Consider the following 21,476-nt stretch of genomic DNA (forward strand, 5'->3'; position numbering starts at 1 on the left):
AGTTTGTGTCTGCACTTGGGTTCATTAGCCCCCCCCCCAAACAGATACAGATATATATAGATATACAGATAAATAGATATATACATATATACATTAGTCAAAAAAATTAAGGGAACACTTTTTAATCTAAGTATTGCATCAAGACAGTTAAACTTCTGGGATACTGATCTGGTCAAGTAAGTAACAGAGGTGGTTTTTAGTCAGTTTCAGCTGCTTTGGTGTTCATGAAATTAACAACAGGCACACTAGAGGGGTAACAATGAGACACCCCTCAAAACAGGAATGAGTTTACACGTGAAGGCCACTGACATTTTTTTCCCTCCTCCTGTTTTCTAACTGTTTTTCACTAGTTTTGCATTTGGCTAGAGTCAGTGTCACTGCTGGTAGCATGAGGTGATACCTGGACCCTACAGAGGTTGCATAGACAGTCCAACTCCTGCAGGATGGTACATCAATGCATGCTGTTGCCAGAAGGTTTGCTGTGTCTCCCAGCACAGTCTCAAGAGCATGAAGGAGATTCCAGGAGACAGGCAGTTAGTCTAGGAGAGCTGGACAGGACCATAGATGGTCCTCAACCCATCAGCAGGACAGATATCTGCTCCTTTGTGCAAGGAGGAACAGGATGAGCTCTGCCAGAGCCCTACAAAATGACCTCCAGCAGAACACTGGTGTGAATGTCTCTGACCAAACAATCAGAAACGGACTTCATGGGGAAGGTCTGAGGGCCCGACATCCTCTAGTGGATCCTGTGTTCACTGACCAGCACCATAGAGCTCGGTTGGCATTTGCCATAGAACACAGGAATTGGCAGGTCCATCACTGGTGCTCTGTGCTTTTCACAGATGAGAGCAGGTTCATCATGAGCACATGTGACAGACATGAAAGGGTCTGGAGAAGCTGTGGAGAACGTTCTGCTGCCTGTAGTATTGTTCAGCATGACTGGTTTGGTGGTGAGTCAGTGATGGTCTGGGAGACAGATCCATGGAGGGACACACAGACCTCTACAGGCTGGACAGCAGCACTCTGACTGCCATTAGGTATCAGGATGAAATCCTTGGACCCATTGTCAGACTCTACACTGGTGCAGTGGTCCTGGATTCCTCCTGGTACACGACAATGCCTGGTCTTATGTGGTAAGAGAATTCATGCAGTTCCTGGAGGATGAAGGAACTGAACTGATGGCCCCAATACTCACCTGACCTGAATCCAATAGAACACCTTTGGAACATTATGTTTTGGTCCATCCAACACCACCATGTTGCTCCTCAGACTGTCCAGGACCTCAGTGATGCCCTGGTCCAGATCCCCCCCCATGTTTTCATTCCTAGCACATTATCCAGTCCATATCAATGTAGATATCCAGGTTGTTATTTTTTCCCATTACAATATGATGTATTTTCAAAGTGTTCAATAATTTATTTGAGCAGTGTATATATAGATAAATAGATATACAGATATATAGATAAATATAAATATATATGCAGATATATAGATATACAGATATGCAGATGTATAGATATGCAGATGTATAGATATATAGATGCACAGATATATAGATAAATAGATGTACAGATATATAGATAAATAGATATATACTGGATACCTGCTCCTGGTACATGATAGGTCTCTAGGGTTAGCATTAGCCGAGCTCCATCAGAAGAATCTCTACACCTGTCCTCCTGATGTCCTCATGATGTGTATCAGTGTGTGTTATTCTCTGTTATCTTGTCATTATCTGAACAAGCTGCTGAATGTTAGCTACCTACAGAGCTAATGCTGCGTGTGCGTGTGTCTGTGTGTGTGTGTCTGTGTGTGTGTGCTGTTAACCTTTGTTAGCTTTAACATGTTAGCTACCAGTGTGTGTCTAGCTTAGCCACATGCTAACAGAGCAGGCTAGCAGAATGCAGCCAGGCTAACACACACACACACACACACACACACACACACACACACACACACACACACACACACACACACACACACAGACAGAAACGCAGCATGCATGGACATGCAAATCAAGTGGAAGACGCCGTGCACCCCCGAGACACACACACACACACACACACACACACACACACACACACACACACACACACACACACACACACACACACACACACACACACACACACACACACACACACACACACACAGTAATCTCTGCAGTGTTCGGAGGACAAAGACTCACCGATCATCCTGAGCTTCATGGATCCATGTTCTCCTTCAGAGGGAGGAGAAAGATGGAGGAGCTGCTGGTCCTGATGCTGTTCTGTCTGCCTGCCTGCCTGCCTGTCTGTCTGTCTGTCTGCCTGTCTGTCTGTCTATTAGCTTGCTGTTGATGCTACAGCAGTATTCAGTATTAGCTCTCTCTCACTCTCTCTCTCTCTCTGCCTCTATGGGACTCGCCCTCTCTGTCAGCAGTCGCACCTCCCCTGCAGAGGAGCTGCCCTACTTCCTCTCCTCCCTCCTTATCTCCTCCATCCTCACCTCCTCACCACCTCCATCCTTACTTCCTCATCTCCTTCATCCTCACCTCCTCGTGGCTAAAGCTAACATTGGCCACATTAGCTGCTCAATATGCTAACACTAAGGATTCTCTTGTTGTGTCTAATGCTAATGTTAGCCACATTAGCTGCTCAACATACTAACACTAAGGATTCTCCTATTGTGTTTGATGCTAATATTAGCCACATTAGCTGCTCAACATGCTAACACTAAGGATTCTCCTATTGTTGTGTCTAATGCTAATGTTAGCCACATTAGCTGCTCAATATGCTAACACTAAGGATTCTCTTGTTGTGTCTAATGCTAATGTTAGCCACATTAGCTGCTCAACATACTAACACTAAGGATTCTCCTATTGTGTTTGATGCTAATATTAGCCACATTAGCTGCTCAACATGCTAACACTAAGGATTCTCCTATTGTTGTGTCTAATGCTAATGTTAGCCACATTAGCTGCTTAACATGTTAACACTAAGGATTCTTCTATTGTATCTAATGCTAATGTTAGCCACATTAGCTGATATATGTGTCAAAATGTTCTACCTGTGTTTTTATGACGTTCTACACATGTTCTCATGGTTTATATGTGTTCTGACTGACTGGATCTAGCAGTGGTTTGATTGGCTGGTGGATTGACAATAGCCAATCAGGAGGCTAGCTGGGACAGGTGGACCCTTACCTGGAATCAGTGTTAGTGATCAGGCTGCTCTTCATGCTGCTGTGACGAGACAGTTTGGGCTGAGAGCGAGTCCGACGGAGAGACTGCTTCAACCTCCGAGACAGAAAACCCTGGAGGAGGAGATGGAGGAGGCGGAGGAGATGGAGGAGGAGGAGATGGAGATGGAGGAGGAGGAGATGGAGATGGAGGAGATGGAGATGGAGGAGGAGGAGATGGAGATGGAGGAGGAGGAGATGGAGGAGGAGGAGGAGGAGATGGAGGAGGAGGAGGAGATGGAGGAAGAGGAGGAGATGGAGGAGGAGATGGAGGAAGAGGAGGAGGAGATGGAGGAGGAGGAGGAGGAGATGGAGGAGGAGGAGGAGGGAGAGGTCTATCAGTATATTCAGTACATGGTATATTAGTATTAGTACATGGTATATTAGTATTAGTACATGGGCATATTAGTATTAGTACATGGGTATATAGTGTACAATTGGTACAGACTATATAAATATTATCTGTATTTCAGTGTTTAGTGTTCATTAACCAACATGTGATAACAGGAAGTCGTCATTCAGAACCAAACTACTGAATATTTAAAATTATACCAGAAACAGGCCGTTTCTCCACATACGTTCTTGTCCGTACTCGTGTTCCTGTGTACTCCTGAAACGTCACCAGTCGGAGACCGAGTACTGTTCCAATTCAAAGAACGCATCTGACTGAGAACGGAAGTAATACCTGGAAATGTTCTGGCTCCGCCCACATTATGGACACTGCATCGGACCAGACTAGTGTGGTCTTGGGGCGGCCATATATCCCATAATGCATTTAGACCAGCGAGAAAGGGAGAGGAGGAAACTTTCAGAGGAAACAGAAGTATTTTGGGGAACACTACTGTTATTATGATGCAAAATGTAGTTTTCAGATTATTTCAGGCGAGAAAGTAGTTGTGTAAACGTCAAATATGTGGTCAGTTTATCCAGATAAAGCCTGATTAAAAATCTACTCCAACAGTTTCAGAGATGTGAGCGTCCAGGTTAGATGGCTATGAGCGGCTGGTCAGAGAGCAGCCTGATATCAGCAAGACTTTTAGAAATCTGCTGCTGGCTCTGACAGTTCTATAACGGTTCTATAGCGGTTCTATGCACTAAAATGCTTCAGGACCAGAGTTGAGCACGAGATACTTATGAAGACTAAATAATATTGCTCACTGTGAAAGATTATTGAGAGCAGCCTTTTCTGATTTCTATGCAGAACACTATGATGTTTGCTGAGCTGTGCACTATTAAATGATTTAAGAATATGGAGTATTAGTACTGTTTATTATTATTCTCAGGTTTACTATTAAATGTATAGAGTGTTGCTTTTTGCCTTTTATTGTATTTTAAAATTTACATTACCGCACAGAACATTTCAGATTATTTTACCACAGATCAAGGGTATAGGTTGTTATTGTTCACTGTGTAGTAGGTAGTACTCATTCTGATTTAGACTGATTAGCATACAGAACCCTATGATGTTTATGGTTTACAGCTGAGAACTGGTTGCTAAAAGTACAGAATATTATTTCTTGTTTTATGTGTGATAATTGGCAGTAAACATTCTAAGAAGTGGAAATTGACAGGGTTGTAATAGTTCTGTTCTTGCACAATATTTGTCACTTAATTGCCCTCAGGATGCTGTCGTTGAGCTACCAGTTTAACATAACAGGCAGATGTTGCAGCTAATGATGCTGTAATTCACATAAACAAGGAAACAAGTCCATCATAATTTGAATGTTAACAGTCCAAAATGAAAAGGTCATATACAGCTTTCCTATTGGGTTAAAGAGCCAAAAAACCATGAAAAATACTTTGTAAAAGCGAGAGGTCGGTAGCAGCTTTCACTTTTTCTTACAACTTTTCAGTGCCCCCCCCCCCAAAATATCTGTTGTACCCCCTTGTGCCCCCCCACTAAAATTAATCTGGATCCGCCCCTGCTCACAAACCTCAATATATCTACACAGTAAAATGTGAACATGCAGGCTGTGTTATTATATCTGTTCTATTTTGTTGTTTTTCACGCTGAAAATAACCGGAGCAGATGATCCGAAGTGGTGACGTCATCAAGGACGCTGGTGTTCCAAATGCACTTTAACCTCGAGTTGTTCTCATGTTCTCGCAAGTCCGTACTTGGCGAGAACGCGAGTACAGACTGCATACTTAGAATTGAGAAACAGCCTATGATTGACAGAAATGGGAGTCATGACGTCACAGCGTCACATGACCCTATGATGACGTCACAGCATCACATGACCCTATGATGATGTCACAGCGTCACATGATCCTATGATGATGTCACAGCATCACATGATCCTATGTCCTGTTTACTGATTGATTGATTGATTTTGATTGGTGTGTGTGTGTGTGCTCACCGTCACCCTGGCGGTGGGCGTGTCCACGGTGGAGCCACTGGGCATGCTCTGTCTGCGCCCCCCCCTATCCGGAGCGTCTGAACCTGACAGAGAGGATCATGGGAACAGTTGTAGTTTTTCTGTGCAGCGGTCAGCCCTGAGGCTCCACACCTGTTGCCATGGTAACTGGTAGTGGCGAGTTGCCGTGGCAACCAGCAGCAGTCAGTGAAGGTGTGACTCAGTGACATCATGTGATCAGATGTTTCAACCAATCAGAATCAGGTTGGTTTAATGAATCCTGTTCAGGTTTATTCCAGCTGTTTCTCTCATGTTTAAAGGTCTGATTCATTTGCTTTTATATTATTGGATATTTTTATCTTTTGTCTTCTGTTTTGGCCAACCAGTTTGAGTTACTTTATATTAGGGTTTCTCAGATAGTGGTGCAGTCCCTGGGGGCCACAGAGGCCTGACGGGGGGCGACTGGGAGCAGAAGGTACTAATCAGCTCAACTACTGTTTATGGTCGGCCTGTTATTCACGGTGGACAAACGTCGCTGGCCATTGTGGGAGTTCGTATTTAATGTAAAGACGAAGTATGGACTCCTGAGAAGGCATCGCTAACAAGCCATTAGAACAGCTGGGCTCCTCTACTCCCATTATCTCTACCAGAGGAGTCAAACATGCGGCCCGCAGACCAAAACCGGCCACCAGACGACTTTACAAAGGGTAAAAATTACAGAGAAGACAACTCTAAATTGTAAATTAGTAAAAGTGTAAATTGTAAATAATTTCTAGACCATGACCAGGTATTGTGATCCTCAAGCAAACCCTCTCTGGTTCAGATCCAGGTGTCTAAATGTCTTCCTCTGGAGACACTCTGGATCTGATGTCAACCTGAGGCTGAATGTTCATCAAACTGAACTTCTGAATAACTTCTTACAGCTTCTCTACAACCTCTGGATAACCAGCTGCTGGTTGGTTGTTGTTAAGGTAACCGGTAACCACGGCTGTGGGCTGCGTCTCCATGGTAACGGCCTCAGATATCAGATTATCAGATTATTATTGGTACATGTCATCAAGATTATCAGTTAATCCACAAGAACAGCCTGAAGACACACAAACATCACAGCGTCCTTACCGCCATCGCTGTCCATCGTCTGCCTGTCCGTCTGTCTGTCCACCTGTGTGTCTGTCTGTGTCCTGTCTGTCTGTCCGTCCACCCGTCTGTCTATGTGTCCTGTCTGTCTGTCTGTCTGTGTGTCTGTCTGTCTACCCGTCTGTCTGTCTTTCTGTCCATCCGTCCGTCTTCTTCTGCGGCTCTCTAAACTGTCTGCGGCTCTTACCTTTGTGGGCGGGGCCAGAAGGCGCTGATGTCACATGGAGGGTGTATCTTAGCAACCAGACGGTGCACGTCTCCGCCCTCTCGGCCAGAAGCAGAGGATGAACCTGAAGAAGGACGGCTTAGATGATTGATCTGACATGAAGCAGTAATGATCCATCTATTGCAGATCAATGACGGTGATCAGTTCTGATATTGATCATTACAGAACATCCGTGTTGAAGTCCAGGTAATTCATCCAGTGACTCCTAGAACTCTGAGTTTATGGTGGAACCATTGGAACATGAATCTTTGTCAGTAAAACAATCATTGTGGTTCTTTATAGATTTATTAAAGGTTTCTGGAGATATGACTGAATTTGCCGGGTCAGAAATAAACACAAATGTTACTGTCTGCTGAAATGTGTCCGTTTCCTCCTCAGTTTGGTTCTTGTGGTTTCAATCTTCTGGTTTATCTTCTACTCCTCTGGAGTCAATACCTACCGCCAAGCATGGAGGTGGCAGTATCATTATTAGGGCTGTAACAACAAATCGATAAAATCGATAAAAATCAATTATTAAGATCGTTGGCAAAGAATTTCATTATCGATTCATGCATCATTCGCCATGTCGCGGAGCCGTTTACTCCACCTGCAGAGCTCTGTCAATGCTGGCTGACGGAAATAAAGTTTAAAAAAAAAAAAACTCCACCTGCAGAGCAAGTTGAACAGAGCAAAGTGGAGGCAGTATTTACAGAGGGAAAGTAAATTCAAGAAATGAAACATGACCGACACGGAGAAAACAGTCAGACCGAAATCCTCAAAAGTGTGGCAGCATTTCACGCTTCACAAAACAAAAAACATGCGTAACATGCAAGCTTTTCAAAAGTGATATGATGTACGGGAGCACCACGATGATGATGCAGCACCTGAAACAGAAACATGTTGGAGTCTCTGATGAGGATGAAGGAGCTCAACAGCAGGTAAGTCACTACATTATCCTACGTTTGTTCCGTTTTACAGTGAGGAAATATAACGTTAGTCTCTCTGGTAACAAGCCTGATGCTAGTGTTTGTTAGCTGATTAATGACAGTGATAGGGCACGTGTGTGTGTGTGTGTGTGTGTGTGTGTGTGTGTGTGTGTGTGTGTGTGTGTGTGTGTGTGTGTGTGTGTGAGATACTTTTTATTTCACTTTAATCGGCTTAAGCAGGGTTTGAATATGCTTTATAAATAAACGTAACTTGCACACAGTCATGGTAAAATTTAAAGATTAAGCCTCAAGTTTTAATTTTCTGACAAAGTCTGAGTGAAGACACTGGTCTGTGTTGGAGTGAAGCAGGATGAACTGCATTTACACAGGTTAAAGTAACTAATTTCATCTACTCAATTTATGTAATGAAGTATTTTTTTTATGGTGCTTGTACTTTATATATGTGTGTGTGTGTGTGTGTGTGTGTGTGCATGCGTACTTTGTGTTTTGCGCTTTGGACTACTTACATGCCTTAACCTAATACTGCCAATAAAACAAGATAATTACTGAGTTGTTGTAAATTGTGCTGTAATACATACTCATACTATTGTTCTCATTTCATTAGAAAACAGCAAACAATGACAGGCTTCATGATGAGAAAAACATCATGTCCACCACAGCAAGCAGCTGTCCTGACTGAGAGCATCCTCAACATGATCATCACTGACATGAGGCCTCTGTCGATGGTTGAAGACGAAGGCTTCACTGCAATGAGCTGCACCTTTCATCCAGGTTACACTCCTCCCTCAAGGACACATTTCACAAAGCTCATGGGGAAAAATATGAAGAGACTTTCAAGGAAGTGAAGACTGCAATTAACACAAGCAGCAGCAAACTTTTTTCAATTCAATTTTATTTATATAGCGCCAATTACAGTCAAATTGTCTCGAGACGCTTTACAGAACCCATATGCCTGAACCCCAGAGCAAGCCAAAAGGCGACAGTGGCAAGGAAAACACCCTTTTAACAGGGAAAAAAACCTCGAGCAGAACCCGGCTCTAATGTAGGGGGACCCATCTGCCTGCTGGCCGGGCGGGTTGAGAGGGACAGAAGAGGTAGAGAGGTAGAGATAGAGGGGTAGAGGTAGAGATAGAGGGATACAGATAGAGGTAGAGATAGAGAGGTGGGGGGTGGGACACAAGGACCATAAAACACAGCCACACATCTGAAGCATCCAGCATCCAGCTCTGGGACCAGGGACACTCGGAGAAAGGACACAGAAAGAAACAGAGTGAATGTAATGCAATAATGGTATATATAGTAAATACATAGGTAGTTAGAGAAGGGCTCAGTGCATCAAGAGAGGTTCCCCAGCAGCCTAGGCCTATAGCAGCAGAACTAGGGGCAAACTAAAGGGACGTCAAGAGGGGAAGTCAGTTGTGCAAATGAAGACACCAGCTCACCCCGTCAGGGTCACCCAGTCAGTCCTAACTATAAGCTTTGTCGAAAAGGAAGGTTTTAAGCCTGGTCTTAAAAATAGAGAGGGTGTCCACCTCCCGAACCCAAACTGGGAGCTGGTTCCACAGGAGAGGTGCCTGATAACTGAAGGCTCTGCCTCACATTCTACTTTTAGAGATTCTAGGAACAACAAGTAAGCCTGCAGTCTGAGAGCGAAGAGTTCTGCTAGGGTAATATGGTACTATCAGGTCTTTAAGATATGATGGAGATTGGTTGTTAAGAGCTTTATATGTCAGAAGAAGGATTTTGAATTCTATTCTAGATTTAACAGGGAGCCAATGAAGAGAAACCAATATAGGAGAAATATGATCTCTCTTGCTAACTCCCGTCAGTACTCTGGCTGCAGCGTTTTGGATCAGCTGTAGATGTTTCAGAGAGCTATTGGGACAACCTGATAATAAGGAATTACAGTAGTCAAGCCTAGAAGTAACAAATGCATGGACTAGTTTTTCTGCATCACTCTGAGACAGGATGTTCCTGATTTTCACAATATTTCTCAGGTGGAAAAAGGAAGTCCTACAGATTTGTTTTATGTGCGAGTTAAAGGACATGTCCTGGTCAAAGATAACACCGAGGTTCCTCACAGTAGTACTGGAGGCCAATGTAATGCCATCCAGAGTAACTATATGCTTTGAAAGCAATTCTCTAAGATGTTTGGGGCCAAATACAATGACTTCAGTCTTGTCTGAATTTAGTAGTAAGAAATTATAGGTCATCCAGGTCTTTATGTCCTTAAGACAATCTTGCAGTCTAGCTAGCTGATTAGTTTCATTTGGCTTCATAGATAAATACAATTGAGTGTCGTCAGCATAACAATGGAAATTACTTGCTCTCACTGCTGATGTATGGACAAGTGTTGCCAGTGAAGCCTACCTGGGGGTCACCTGCCACTACATCACAGAGGACGGGGACTTGCAGTCAGTCCGCCTCACCACCATGCCACTGCAGGATAGACATACTGCATCTAACACTGCAAAGTGGTTGGAGGAGTAGTAGCTAGGTTTAAAATTCCTCCTGATAAAATCATCGCCATAGTGCATGACAATGGTAACGGCAAACATCCTGGTGGACAAGCATGGGTGGTCCTCTGTGCACTGCAGTGGCCACACCTTGCAACTTGTGATCGATGCTGCGTTGAAGCATTCAAGCACTGAAAAAGCTATCAGGGCTGCAAGATGTCTAGTTGAGCATTTTAAGAAAAGTGAGCTTGCCTGCACTAAGCTGAAAGAGAAACAACAACAAATGGCTCCACCTGAGCACAGCCTTGTTCAAGACATTAGCACTAGGTGGAACAGTACATTCTGTATGATAAGCCGACTGCTTGAGCAGAGGTGGCCTATAACAGCAACACTGTCTGACAGCTTTGTCACACAGAGAGGCAAAAGGTACCTGGATTTGAAACCAGAACAGTGGAGCCTACTAGAAGAGCTTTCAGCAGCTCTTAAGCCTTTTGAATGTGCCACTGTGTTCATGAGTGGACAGAAGTACACAACAGTATCTACCATACCTCCACTTGTGAAGGGACTATTGAAGTCCACTCAGAATGCTGCCTTCAAGTCAGCCCCACTCCGGGCTTTCAAACTCTCTGCTACAGAGCAGCTACAGGAGCGATGGAAAGGAGAGACTGTTTCCTCAGATACAGCACCTAACACTGTGATTCTTTTTTTTTTTCAATTATACTTTTTATTATTTCCTCCAGAAACATATATAACACAAAAGAGCAGAGATGCATAAATACATTGAACATAAGATAAAAATGATAATAATGTAAACCTATATGCACAATTTATAGGTATAAACAAATATATGTAAGAGTACATGACAAGTCAGGAGATAGCTAAATAAATAAAAGACAGATAGCCAAATGAGAAAAAAAAACAATATGAAAAATAATATAATATCAAGCATGTCTGGAAGGAAACCATTTTCTCTCTACCCAAGTTCCCATCCCCATCCCGCCAGTCAAACATACTGCACTGTCAGCTCGGTTTCAGTTCATATATATGTCAAGTATCACTTAGGTTAGATTCCCTGATGCTAGAAACGGCTCCCAGATTTCTGCATAGGTGTCTATATTGCCATTTATTTTGTATATGAGTCTCTCATAAGAGGCAGTTTCTGCCAGGGCCGTGAGCCATTCAGAATAGGCGGGGCTGCAGTCTGCCCTCCAATGCCTCAGTATGACCCTCTTAGCTGTGGTAAGAGCAACTTTTATCCATTGAGCTTTCTTCCCGTCCATCCTTTCGTTTCCTTTTAGACTGTTCAGGAGACAAAGAGCAGGAGTAAAATCAACCCCTGTACCCACACTGCTACTGATCTTTGCCATGACTCTCTGCCAGCAGGAAGCTCTGCTCGGACAGCTATAGAACATGTGAATAATATCACCCCTCTCTGTATGGCATCGCCAGCAGAGGTCCGATCGTCCCATTCCTGTCCTATACATTTTCACCGGTGTCCAATACAATCTGTTAAATATTTTAAATTGAATTAGTTTAGATCTGGCATCTCTCATTGGATTTAGCAAATGTTCCAGTGAGTTATTCCACTCTTCATCCTCGTATGTTATCTTTAAATCCTTTTCCCATACAGTTTTTAGACCTGTGGTAGCACCACTAAATTGATCAATAAGAAATTTGTAAATTTGACCTGCTAGGTGTGGACGACTACTCAACAATTTTAATTTAGACCATAAAGAGCATTGGCTAGGGAGCCTATTGCCTGTTGAGATTTTCTATGATACACAGTCTCTAAGCTGCAGGAATCTCCAGAAATCTCTCTGCAAATTGTAGAGCTCTCTCAATTCATCAGATGTTCTCAGGGTGTTGTTCTGGTAGAGACATCCAGTGTACTGAATCCCCCTAGCATGGCAGTCTTTCCAAAAGAACACCTTTCCTCCTATTTTTAAATTTGGATTATTCCATATTGAAGCTGATTCTGTCAGGAAGGGAGATGAGCCTTCCTTCTTATGTATATGATGCCATATTTTTTTAGTATGAGATATTATTGGGTTCTGGAAATCAATTTTTGGACACTGGCTCAAATAGTCTGGTGGTCTGAACGGGGCATTTAGTTCCTCCTCTATATCTACCCATGGTCTGTCCTGTCTGTCTGAGAAAAGAGAGACTGTGTGAGCCCCTGTGAAAGCTTCCTGGTAGAGCTGCATATTAGGAAGTCCCAGCCCCCGTTATGTTTTTTTGCCTGTAGTCTTGTTAATTTCATCCTAGCTCTTTTTCCAGCCCAAATATATTGACTAAAAATTTTGTCAATAGACTGAAAAATGGTTGAAGGTACATTCAAAGGGAGCATACTTAGAAGATAATTCAGTTTAGGGGCTATAACCATTTTTATGCACTGGACTCTCCCCCATAGGGAGATCTGCAGTTTGTCCCAGCCTTTGAGAAGGAGTTGTATCTTGTTGAGAATTGGACCGAAGTTGTCAGGTATCATGTTCTCCAGCCCTGGGTTTAAAAGAATACCTAAGTATTTCAAATTTTTTGGCACCCCATGAAATTTCCAGTTTTGAAAGGTAGCAGTATTTGGATAAAGGCATCACCTCAGATTTGGTCCAGTTGATTTTATAGCCTGAAATTCCTGAAAAAGATTTGACTAAATTCAGCAATGGGGGTACAGAGACAAGTGGGTCTGACATCAGGATCAGGATATCATCAGCAAAGATCAACAGTTTGTTTTCCCGACCACCTATTGTGACCCCTCTGATAGAGTGATTAAGTCTAATGGCTTCTGCCAGGGGCTCCAATGCAATAATAAACAAGAGTGGTGAAAGAGGGTCACCCTGCTTGGTTCCGCGTCCTGCAGGAAAAGCAGACGACCTTAATCCATTAACTACCACCTTAGATTTAGGCTCATTATATATCAGCTTTATAATATTCCAGAATATGGGTCCAAATCCAAATTCGTTTAGAGTAAAAGTAAGGTAACTCCAGCTGACACGGTCGAATGCTTTTTCTGCATCCAAAGATAGTGCAGCTACGGGAATGTTCAAATCTTTGGCCTTTCAGATTAAGTGCAAGAGGTGTCCGAGGGAGTCAGAGGAGGTCCTGCCCTTTACAAACCCCACCTGGTCCGGGTGTATTATTGTCTTTATTATGCTATTTACTCTCAGTGCAAAGAGTTTTGTTAGCAACTTTACATCGCAGCACAAAAGGCTAATGGGTCGATAGCTTCCGCATTCCATAGGGTCTTTACCCTTTTTTAATATAAGGGTGATTATGGACTCTGTCATTGAGGGTGGAAGTTGTTCTGTGTCCACAGCAGCATTAAATGTCTTTAGAATCTCAGGAATAAGTTCCTCTGCAAATATCTTATAAAATTCGTAAGGTATTCCATCTACGCCAGGGGTCTTCCCACTAGGCAGAAGTGTGATTGTTTTTTTCAGCTCTTCAAGGGTTATTGGACGCTCCAAGATTCTCATGTTTTCCTCTGAGAGTTTAGGAAGGTTTAGGTGTTCAAAAAAGTCTCTTGCTTTATTTACATCCAATTCACCCTCTGATCTATATAGGTCCTCATAAAATTCTCGAAAGACATTAGTGATGTCCCTATGATTGGTGATCACATCCCCATTTTTGTCTCTGATCCCCCCTATTTGACGGGATGCTTCCCTGGCTTTCAGTTGACTGGCTAGTAGCTTACCAGCTTTATCACCTGACTCATACCATTTTTGTTTCAGTCTATATAGTGAGTATTCAGCTTTTTTTGTGAAAACAGTGTTCAGTTCATACTTAACCTTGACCAGCCTGGCTAAGCCTGCGTCAGTAGGATTTTCCCAATATTCCCTTTCTAGCTTTTTCAGTTCTTTTTCATATTCAGAGATTTTTAGTTTGTCTTGTTTTTTAATCAGTGCTGTTTGTTGTATCAGAACCCCCCGTATATAAGCTTTAAAAGCATCCCATACAGTAGACTGTTCAGCGGTGCCATTGTTAATTCTGAAGAATAAATTAATGTGGTTACGAAGGTTTGCACAGGACTGCTCATTCTGCAAAATGCTGGTATTCAGTCGCCATCCTCTAGATCTTTCTTGTGCCTCTCTGACTGCTATAACTAGATCGATGGGGGCATGATCTGTTAGAGCAATTGTGCCTATACTACAGGTTCCAATACTTTCAATCAGAGAGTGTGATATCAAAAAATAGTCAATACGAGAATAGACAGAGTGTCTGTTTGAAAAGAATGTGTAGTCACGAGTGGTCGGATTTAAAAGTCTCCAAGCATCCTATAACCCCAGATCTTTGCATAAGGCCTTTATAGAGTCTAGAGTCCTTGATGGTCTGACAACACCGGATCCAGATCTGTCCAGAAAAACATCAAGTATTTGGTTAAAGTCGCACCCCAAAATGACAGGGAGGTCCCCAAAGTCCAAGATGATTTTCTTTCGTTTAAGGAAAAAGTCTGGATCCTCCACATTGGGTGCGTACAGGTTGCCTAAAATTAGATTTTCTCCTGATAAATTAACAGTACAAGAATTCTCTACCTTAACATTGAGCCTTTTTGAAAGTAATATAGAAACACCCCGCTTCTTTTGATTAAAAGTGTTATGATAGGCCCAGCCAATCCATTTACCATTAAGTCGGGGGGTGTCTTTTTCCAGAAGATGTGTTTCCTGAAGCATCACCACATCAGAGTTCTTTTGTTTCAGGTAGCTCAACACCTTTTGCCTTTTCAAATAAGAACCCAATCCATTTCCATTCCAAGAGGAAATCTTAATTACATTACTGCCCATGATGATCTAAGGATATATGGAATCTCCAAAACAGGTTGACCTGAAACCTTACAGCCGTTATACAGTGCAGAACATAACAAGAACAAGTTGACTGGCATTCCCTCCCCTTATACACAACAAAAAAACCCTTATAATCGGCCCTCCCCTGAGCCCTAACCGGCTCTCTATCCCACAGAACTAAGGTCCACATGACGTGTACCGAGGCCTTCCAAGTGAGGCCACTCCAACTGAATTCTAGGCATATGTTAACCGCCATAATTATGGTCCAAGAGAATCATAAAATAAAATTTGACATTCTATGTTGGATATAAGTGCTGCAGTCTATGTGTAGACAGTGGTAGAATGTATCAGTAATAAAAGAAAATAAGTAAATATGCTAACATAGCATTGAAATTAAACGAAACGAAAATAAAACCAAATTTATGGTATTTGGTGGTGTTAGGGCTAAATGTGAAACTCAATTAATCCTAAATGGAGTTAAAATTGAAAGAGTATATGAAACCAAATTCTTGGGAGTAATTTTAGATTATAAACTCAGTTGGAAGCCACATATAGAATATATAAAACAGAAATTATCTAAAAGTATTGGTATTATTTACAAAACTAGGGATTTTTTGAATAAGAAAGGTCTGCGTATTTTGTATTTCTCACTTATAATGCCATATATGACATATTGTGTTGAGGTTTGGGGAAATACATACAGAACATACATAGACCCTATAATTAAACTACAGAAAAGAGTTATTAGAATAATAAATAAAGCTTCGTACTGTGAAACGACTAATAAACTATTTATAGAGTCTTGCACCTTGAAATTTTTAGATATTGTATATTTAAAAACATTAGAAATACTATTTCGTGTAAAGAATAAAAGTCTTCCTACCTGTATTCAACATTTTTTTATATTAAGAGGAAAAAATTATAATTTAAGAGGACAGGGTCTCTTTGGAAGAGGTCATATAAGAACTAATGTTAAATACAGATGTGTTTCACATTTGGGGGTTATTTTATGGAATGGACTTAGTGATGAGTTGAAACTGTGTAGATCTTTGGTGAGTTTCAAAAAAGCATTGAAAGGCAAAATAATCCAGGATTACAATGTAAAATGACTGACGTGAAATGAGAAAGAAAGAGGTGGGAAAATGAAGAAAAAAAAAGAAAAAATATATATTATTGTATATATATGTATATTTTTTGTTTGATTAGGGGAAGAGGGAGAAGGGGAAGGAAAGGAGAAAAAGCATCTTGCAAGAATGTATAATATATTTTTTTGAACGCACAAAATGAAGTTTTTGTACTATAATCTTGTAACCGAAATAAAACCATTCATTCATTCATTCATTCATTCATTCGAAATGAAAATAGAGCATACGAGACAAAATATACTCAGCATGGTTGCTCTCAGCAACCCGATATCAACTTATATACCACACCATGTTGAATATTGCCACATCCAGTGAACTTTGTACTTACATATAGTGTCCCTGATTCAGGCTTAGTAGCAACGAGTATCCTATGAGATAATACTGTCCGTGTTAAATCGAGACTATTCGGCTTCCTCAGCCGGATGATGGTTATCGACGCACCTCTTCGCTGCAGCTGCATCCTCAAAGCGGTGCCTCTTTTCGCCGACCGTGACCCAGAACACTGCCGGGTACTGCACTGAGTATTGCAGACCCCGCTTCATACATATACGTCTCACCTCCGTGAATTTATCCCTCTTGTTCGGCACCTCTTTGGTAAAGTCCGGGAAAAAGTCCACTTTAGCACCGTTCCACTGAAATGATCTGAGTTCCCTGGCTCTCAATCGTACCTTTTCTCTGTCAGTGAACTTCAGGAATCTCACCAGGATGTGTCCTGCGGGTCGCGTCTCAGCGCTGTCGGTATCCGATGCGCCCTCTCAATGGCGATGTTATCCACGTTCTCTGGAGTACCGGAGAACAGACTCCGCAGCAACTCTTTCACACATTCGGTGACATTCTGTCCGTTTTCCGTAGCTTTCGGCACTCCCTTGATTCGAATATTCTTTCTTCTACTGTAGTTTTCTTGGTATTCAAGGCGGGCCTCAAGCAGTGTGATTTTGCTGTCCATATTTTGCGTTAGGTTGGCGAGGCGACTATTCTCGTCTTCAAGCTGAGATATTCTTGCTTCTGCCTCGCTGGTTCTGGAGCCTAGTTTGGCTACGTCTGATGTCAGTGAGTCCAAAATATTTTTAATCATTGTCACGTTGTCTCCCACCGTCTGCATTTTCTGTTGGAGCGCCTGGTTCATGCTGCGGATTTCGTTCAGTATTTCGGCGTTGCTACCTGCCATCCCGCTGCTCTCTGCGTCTGGAGCACTAGCTTCAGGGTTACTTAGCATGCTAGCCCGAGATCGTGAGGAAAGCAGGTCGTTTATTTTTGGACCTGCAGTGTTTCTTGTTCGCGAGTTTTTGGTTTTGCTCATTAGTATTATCTCTTATACGCACTTTATAAGCGTAAAATACTAAGTTTGGCATAAATTAATTAACAAATGCAGTTGAAACGTCCCTGCCCCCTCAGCAAGCAGCCTCTCCTCGCCACATTGTCACCGGAAGCCAACACTGTGATTCTTTCAACAGCCCTTGACCTGAGGTTTAGGAGACTTACAATCAACACCTCCTGCCACCCTGGTGATAGTGAAGACGAGGACAGAGCAAGTCAAGGGGAGGATGTTCATACCCAAGTGAGAAACGAAGTCCTCACATATTTTGGAGAAAAGAACCTTGCCAAAGAAGAACATGCATGGCAGTGGTGGAAGGCTAATAGAGACAGATATCCTATGTTGGCCAGGCTAGCCAAGTCCTACTTATGCATTCCTGGTACTTCAACACCGTCTGAGCATCTGTTCTCCGCAGCAGGAAACATAACCTCCAAAAAGAGAGCCAGCCTTAGCCAGGAGCATGTTGACATGCTAACATTTTTTCATTGCAATGCAAAGTTCTTGAAAAAAGAGAGTGAGTGTGTGTGTGATAGTGGTCATGTTTACTTGTTCTCCACAATTATAGTAATGCACAAATGTTAATGTTGAAACAAATCCTGTTACTGGGTTTACTGATTTGCATTTCTTTATTTATTGTTCCAACAGTTCGGGTCTCTTAAAGAACAAAAATGCCTCTTTTTTTTTGCACTTTACAAAAAAAGTAGCCTACATATTTTGCACGTGAATAGCAAACATTTGCATGTATTTTTGTGTACTTTTATTGTTTTACTGAAGCTATTTGACAATCATTTAGAATTTTTATTATTTACTACTATTTTAACAGAATATTCAAGCAGCAACCTGTTGTTTGTGCACTTATTTGCTCTGTCAGTCAAAGTCTTTTTCTGAACAGAGGCGGAAATTAAAGGTGTTGCTCTTTTTTATCCGATTCATCGATTAATCTAAAAAATAATCGACCGATTAATGGATTATTAAAATAATCGTTAGTTGCAGCCCTAATCATTATACTATCACTTAACTGACTCGAGCATGGAGGTGGCAGCATCATTATACTATCACTTTAACTGACTTGAGCATGGAGGTGGCAGCATCATTATACTGTCAGTTGAACTGACTCAAGTCTGAGTCAGAAAGACAACAAATGTAGTGGACTGACACCAGGTCAGTTTTACATCCATCAAGATGAGCAGCAGAATGACATCAAAACTGTCCAAAATAGCTCATAAATCGTCCAAAATTACTCAAAAATGGTCCAAAATGACTTTAAAATGATCCATAATTCCTGAAAATGAGTTCAGAATGACATGAAATTTGTCCTAAATGACTCGAAAATTATTCCAAAGACACAAAAATGATCCAAAATGACGAGAAAAGATCCAAGTTGGGATAAAACTTGTTGCAAATGACAATGACATTGTCCAAAATGAGTCAGAATTAACCCAAAATTATTATAAAATGATCCAAACTGACTGAAGATTCACAGAACGACACAAAACGAGTCCACGATGCTTCAAAAATTATAGAAAATGACTCAACATTTGTGCAAAATGACTTGAAAATGACCCAAAATTACAGGATTTTTTTTTTTTTTTAAGAAAGGAGATAAAAATTGTCCTGAATTGCTTGAAAATGATCCAGTTTCTGAGTCAACAGTCGAATTAAATTGATAAAAGTGATCAATCTGGATCCACCTCAATGGACTTCAAGGACATGGAACTCTGGAAATATTCTCAAGATGAAGGTATAACTTTGGCCATTAAATAATTTTGAACTTTTTTGTCATTTTCATTGATTTCTTGCTAATTAAAGACAAGTTTCGAATTGTTTTGGAAAGGTTTGTGTCATTTTGGTCAAGTTTTGAGTAATTTAGGGAAAGTTTTGAAGCATTTTTGATGAATTTCAACTATTTTCTACAATGTTCTAGTCTTTCTGGACCCACCTCTATGGACTTCAAGGACCTAGAATGTTCTAAGTGAGACTAAACTTAAAGATTGGAAGCAGGAAAGGAGAACGTCCTCTGGAGAAAGTTCTAAAGTAGACCTACCCACAACTGGAGAAAGTTCTAGAGTTGACCTACAGACACCTGGAGAAAGTTCTAGAGTTGACCTACCACCAACTGGAGAAAGTTCTAGAGTAGACCTACCGACACCTGGAGAAAGTTCTAGAGTAGACCTACCGACACCTGGAGAAAATTCTAGAGTAGACCTACCGACAACTGTCCAGGTGTCGGTAGGTCTACTCTAGAACTTTCTCCAGGGGACGTTCTCCTCTATGGACTTCAAGGATCTGTAACTCTAGAAATCTTCCCAGTATGAAGGTAGAACTTTGATCATTAATAAAGTTAGTGGAGATGAAGAACTGGATGTTCTGAGGAGGTCTGAGGGGAACTTTGTTGATTTTATCTGGACCCAACCACAGATATGTTCTACAGATAATAAAGTGAATATTTAGGACTTCATGAGACTTCCTGTTCTGCTGGGAGAACCAGAGAAGACAACGTTCTACCTCCAGGTTGTCCAACATCAGCAGCTGTGAGTCTGACAGGATGCAGAACATTCTACTCCAGATGTCAGGCTCCGCCCTCCGACCGCAGGACAGCCAATGAATGGAAGCGCTCTTCAGCTCTGTGGGGTCGAACAGGATTCATTATTAACAGTGTGTTCTAGTAAAGAACAGCAGCAGAACTCATTTATCAAAGAAACGACCAAATCAAAACTAAATCCTCAAGAGTTCTTCCAGAAACGATCCACAAGTTCCACCAATCAACCTGAAGTACTAGATGATGAATCTGATCAGAACGCTGCTCGAGAACCGATCAACAGATGAAATGATTGATGTTCTATCAGGACTTGTTTCTGATCAGAAAACTTCTGAAAGGTTCTAAATATGTTTGGTGGAAACTGTTCTTCATTCTGACGTCTGATCAGCAGCTTTAGGTTCTATTCAGCAGATTCATCTGAGGAACAAACGGTTCTCAGACGGTGGATCTGTGGAACATTTATAAAAATGTCCTCAGGTGGAGCTCAGAGACTGAAGGAAACACAAACATTACATCACTAATTTAAAAGTCTCTAGAATTATTTGAAATTATCCAAAAATATCGAACATTTCCTTCCAGACGGCATCATTCATGTTTATCAGAAAGAAATGTTAGAAAAAACTAAACATCCAAACGTTCCTTAAATATGAAATAAAACATAGAAATAAAACACATAGATCTACTTTGTTTATATATAGATAAAGCTACATCTACAGAGTATCGGTAGAAATACCCTGATATGGAGTACAACCTGGAGTAAAGGACCTCAGAGTACTCAGTTACTGTCCAGCCCTGTGAGACCTCTGTCTGTCAGATCACTCACCTATCACCTTCATCCAGCCCAGGTGCTGACACCTGGACAGGTGTTTGACCAGGTCCTCCATGGAGACGCACCCGAGACAGACAGGTCCACACCCGAGATGAGACAACCCTCCAACATACAGAGGAGAACCTACAGAGGAGAACATACAGAGAAGCCTGAGCCAGCTGGAGGTTCTAGTGAGAACTCTGTTACTGTAGCAGCAGCTGGTCTCCTTCATTCAGGTTCTTTACTGATGTTCTCCTGAAGGAACCAAACATGTTCTGTTTGTTCTCTGATAACTGCCAGACCTCCTACATGTCTCAGCAACAGGACAAGAAAGAAAACACAGGTAGACAGACAGACAGACAGGTGAACAGGTGTAGTGTGGTCCAGACATATCAACAGGTAAACTTACAGGTAGACACTGGAAGCTGCAGTTCGTCTCCTCGGCTGTGTTGGTCTGTTGTCACCTGTCAGACGGTACCTGTCTGCCTGAACACCTGTCTGTCTTTCTGTAGGACCCCGAGGATGACCACAGAGACACCTGAGCTCTGACTGTTTCTGATCTTCACGTGG

At 41.9% G+C, this 21,476-nt stretch overlaps 1 protein-coding gene across 1 annotated transcript in view; it reads right to left on the reverse strand.

Annotated features, from left to right (window-relative positions):
* The window catches only part of LOC111586504 (disabled homolog 2-interacting protein-like), a 36,017-nt gene extending 14,559 nt beyond the window's left edge, over positions 1-21,458 (reverse strand). The window contains 6 exon segments of the mRNA XM_055011808.1: positions 3,185-3,294; positions 5,580-5,662; positions 6,901-7,003; positions 20,065-20,183; positions 20,922-21,050; positions 21,316-21,458. Coding sequence (XP_054867783.1) covers positions 3,185-3,294; positions 5,580-5,662; positions 6,901-7,003; positions 20,065-20,183; positions 20,922-20,982 — 476 coding nt within the window. The 5' untranslated portion in view covers positions 20,983-21,050; positions 21,316-21,458.
* Positions 21,459-21,476: the final 18 nt, after the last annotated feature.

This window comes from Amphiprion ocellaris, chromosome 6 (assembly GCF_022539595.1).
Source record: "Amphiprion ocellaris isolate individual 3 ecotype Okinawa chromosome 6, ASM2253959v1, whole genome shotgun sequence".
Classification (NCBI taxonomy): domain Eukaryota; kingdom Metazoa; phylum Chordata; class Actinopteri; family Pomacentridae; genus Amphiprion; species Amphiprion ocellaris.